The sequence below is a fragment of the Buceros rhinoceros genome, unplaced genomic scaffold (assembly GCF_000710305.1).
Source record: "Buceros rhinoceros silvestris isolate BGI_N320 unplaced genomic scaffold, ASM71030v1 scaffold39002, whole genome shotgun sequence".
NCBI classification, from domain to species: Eukaryota; Metazoa; Chordata; class Aves; order Bucerotiformes; family Bucerotidae; genus Buceros; species Buceros rhinoceros.
The window spans coordinates 3,708-7,641 of NW_010401346.1; the positions used below are offsets into that span (position 1 = coordinate 3,708).

The 3,934-nt window shown below is 42.5% G+C and overlaps 1 protein-coding gene across 1 annotated transcript in view; it reads right to left on the reverse strand.

Moving 5' to 3' along the window:
- Positions 1–3,934, reverse strand: part of LOC104490011 (pantetheinase-like) — a 7,690-nt gene that overhangs the window by 1,320 nt on the left and 2,436 nt on the right. The window contains 2 exon segments of the mRNA XM_010132237.1: positions 1,141–1,514; positions 2,572–2,863. Of these exon segments, the coding sequence (XP_010130539.1) occupies positions 1,141–1,514; positions 2,572–2,863 (666 nt within the window).

A 3,934-nucleotide genomic window follows, 5' to 3' on the forward strand; every position in this document is an offset into this window, starting at 1 on the left:
GTTTTCCTTCTGTCGTTAGAGTTAATTATCCAGCTGATAAATGCTTATGGACATCATGCAGAAACATGAAATAGGGCTAGCACGTTTGCAAAGATTCAAAGGACGTTGGCTGGTTTTGCTGACAGGTGGTGGAGCTTTTCTGTTTGTGTCGGACATTGGGGGATGCAAGAAGTCTATTTGGCAACATCAGAAGGATTATTCATCAGCAAATATGGTTTTGTGTTGAAATGCAAATAAGCAGAAAAATAAAGAATACAATTCTCTCAGTATGTTCTGAGGAAATGAAAAAAATACTGAGAGAAAAAGGAATAGCAGAAATTCTTGTCTTCTCTAGAAAATTCAGTACTGGTAGAGACTGTAGGACAGCTTGCACAATCACTGAAATACATTCTTCAAGCAAGCTCACCAATAACTGAATTTATTCAAGCTACCTTCTTAAATGTAATAGATGAGATGTTTGCTGGCTAAGACCTGCCTCCATATCCTGTGCCAGCCAATATGCAGAGGCCATGTTGACAAACAGAAGTAACTAAAAAAAGAATAATTTGCTGGCACGGTAACTTAATTATGAAGTAAAAGGAGGTTTTCTAATATGGCTTTAAGCGAATTCAACCAGGATGTAGCTCACTGTCTTCCCCGAAAATTTCATTAAAAGAGAGGAAGAGTGGAAATGTCCAGTAAAAGTCATAGGCTATTTCAGTAAACTTCATTGCTATGATTTCAGTAATGACAAAAAGTTAACATCTCTGTGACTCTAAATTATGAGAGCATCTCATAAATATAGATATGATCAACTGATTTTTTTCAACAGCAACCGTTTGATGAAGTTTACAGAGGAGATTCAGAACACTTACTGCAGATAGTCACAAAAGATGACCTAAATGTAGCAAATATTGCACACCTAAAAGAATTGTGAACACACCTGGGGAAATTACAAGAGGTTTAGAGCCCTCTCCACTGGATTCGCTGGATGTAAAAGTAAGCAGGCTTGGAAGTTTTAGCAACTACTTCCCATTGCTAACAAATAGGACACCAGGACTCCAGCATACAAGAAAGTGTTTTTCCCCACAGAGCTGAAGGTTTCTCCATGTAAAGAAGCTTCCTAAAATAAGTACCATCCCCCACCTAAAGAATCATTACCTGCAGATAGTATTGTCCTTCAACAACATGAAGCCCGTCAAAAGCTCCCAGCACATAAACTTCATCTTCTTGTTTCCCAGCCATCCTGTAGCTCAAGTGACAGCACAGGTCTTTCTGGCAAACGGTGAGATTCCCCTCAGGCTTAGTGAGCTCAGTGAAAATGAACGAGTCATGGAAGATGAGTCCTCTGAACTCATGGTCATTCAGTGAGAATCTTTCGACACTCAAAGCGTATGAGCTCCAGTTGACAGCAGGTGGGAAGGCAGGAGAAAGGCGAGGGTGTGAATCTAGTTCAGCGATGAGGAGTCGACCATCCTCAGTTTTCATATTGTAGTAGTATGTTCTGGCTCCGTCTGGTGCATAAATACCACTCCCTGAAGACAGCACAATAGCCAATCCAAAAAGAATAAAAAAATTTCATGTAGTCCTTTTAATTGTCCCTACTACTGACTTATCCACTATTTTATAAATACTACGGAAATTTTAGTCTCACCAAAGGTGACGATTAGCAACTCAGTACACAAAGCTCATGCTTTGACAAGGAGTAGCATCTATTTCCCCTGGTGAAGCTTGCTCAGTGCAGCCAAAAGCACAGGATATTATGTTATGGTTGTGTTTATGGCCTCCCCAGTTCTCTTTTCTCCTGTAGCGCATGAGAATTCCATTATTCTCAGCTAATTGATGTAAAAGGACCATCCAAAACACAACACAGGCAAGTATCACAGGCCTGTCCTGGTGAACACAGAAGGAGATAGCAGCTGTCCAGCCCATTTTACAGTGGCCAGGACTCCTCCCCACGTGGGGTATTCACACCTAACCAATGCCAAGCGACAGAGGGAAATCAAAGAAGATCTATCATACCCATCACTGCTGAAGAGTCACATAAAATGGACAACAAGCAGTAGCCTGTCAGGCATTTCAAATGAGAAGCCCCAAGGCAATACTCTGGTTTCACAACTCAGTGAAGGTCCTGGTCCAGCTGAAATATACTGTCCCATAAGATATGCTCTAGAAAATTAGCGCTACACTCTTAAAAGAAAATACAGACTTCTGGCAGCATTACTGCAACAGGTCTGAAAATTTGTTTTTAACACTTCTCCAGAACTGTGTTAAGGACAGCTACAAATGAACCCTTCCTTTGGCCAGAGTAAATGCAGCCATGCATGCAGTTTAGAGGCTACTGGTTTAGAGGCTTTAAAAGAAAGAAAGGAAAATCCTAAGAAGCTGGGGAGAAGAAAAGAAAGCACCACAAGTTTTGCTTTGCCTTGCATAGCACCAGTAGGTACCGGATTTGTCAGGTTTAAAATTTGGTGACTAGACGCTTCAGCTTCCAGATAAATACATTCTATACCTCTGCAAAGTCACCTTGCAGAACACGGAATAAAGAATCACGGTCATAAAGATTTTTCAGACGGAGTGAGAATAAGTTACCTGTCATAGACAAGTTGGTGTGGTGCCTATCAGCAGCTAGGAAGTTGACGCCCATGCCCATAGCCCAGGCAGAGTGAAACTCAACTGCAGTCAGAAAAGGCAGGACATTCATCCAAGCTGTCGGGAAGAGCACGGTGTCTACCTGCAACTTGCTCACCAGGACCACAGCAGGCTCGTGGAAGAGGATGTCGAAGCATGTGAAAATGCCAAACTTCCCAAAGGGGGTCTCAAAGGTGATGGCTTCTGGCTCTTTCGGGTGATTAAACTGAGCTTCTGAAATAAAGAGATTATACTGTAGGGGAAGGGAAAAAGAGAAGCCAGTTAAAGACACACATTGCAATATCCTGAAGTCAATCCTTAAAACTGTTCAGACTGACTAGAGAAGTTTTTTGACCTGTGTTTGACCTCACACGTAGGAAGTCAGGCTAAAGTTGTATGATCAACATAGTGCCCAAAAGGTCAATATAGGGAGACACATATTGCCCTGGCATCTAGCTTGGAAAAAAACCAGCTGTCTGCAAGTCCGTGAGTGTCAGCCACCTGCAACTCCCATAAAAATAACCTCTCCTCTCTTCCCACCTAGTTTATAATTCTGGTGATCCAAAAGACACACAGAAGAGAAATAATAATGGAAGAGACTCATACAGGATCTGGTGCCAAGAGACAGGATTGGTGACCTTGGTGTGGAGATGCACAGAAGAGCTGGAAGCACACAGCACCAGCAGGAAGCAAAAGGCAGTACTGGGAAGCTACAGAGTGGAGACGAAAACAAAGGCTGTGGTGATGGGGGAAAGGCAGTGATCTCAGCCAACAGAAAAATCAAAGTTGCAAAAGTCTTTCCAGCATTTTCCTTCACATTCATGTTTACTGAAAGAGTCCTTTCACCTTCGGTGGCTTGGAAAATAAACATGTGCACCGCGTCAGAAAAAAGGTTCAGGTTCCCTGAACTCAGCACCTGGGCTGTGCCAGGCTGACACATGAGGGATCAGACTCACGCTGTCAGTGTCCCCCTCTCCCAGTTTCCTCCCAAAGAAATATCTTGGCATCTTTGAAGAACCAGGTGAAATTCTTGGCCTGAAGTCCATTAAATAAACAACTGACTTCAGTCTAGTCATGCTGGCATGGTATCTGTCACATGACCCCCAAACAACTTTGATGAACCTTGCAGGCAGGCACAAAAAGCTGAAAGAAGGTGCTTTCATTGGATGCAAATGTTTCAATGCCCTTATCTATTTTTACACCCAGCTCAGGCCCGTGGTTTTGCCCAGGTAATTCCTGCTATGCAAAAACCACGCTGAAACATCATCATCCCAAAAAAAAAAAAAAAAAAAAAGAAAGAGAAAGGGCGTCTCTCCCTAAAAAA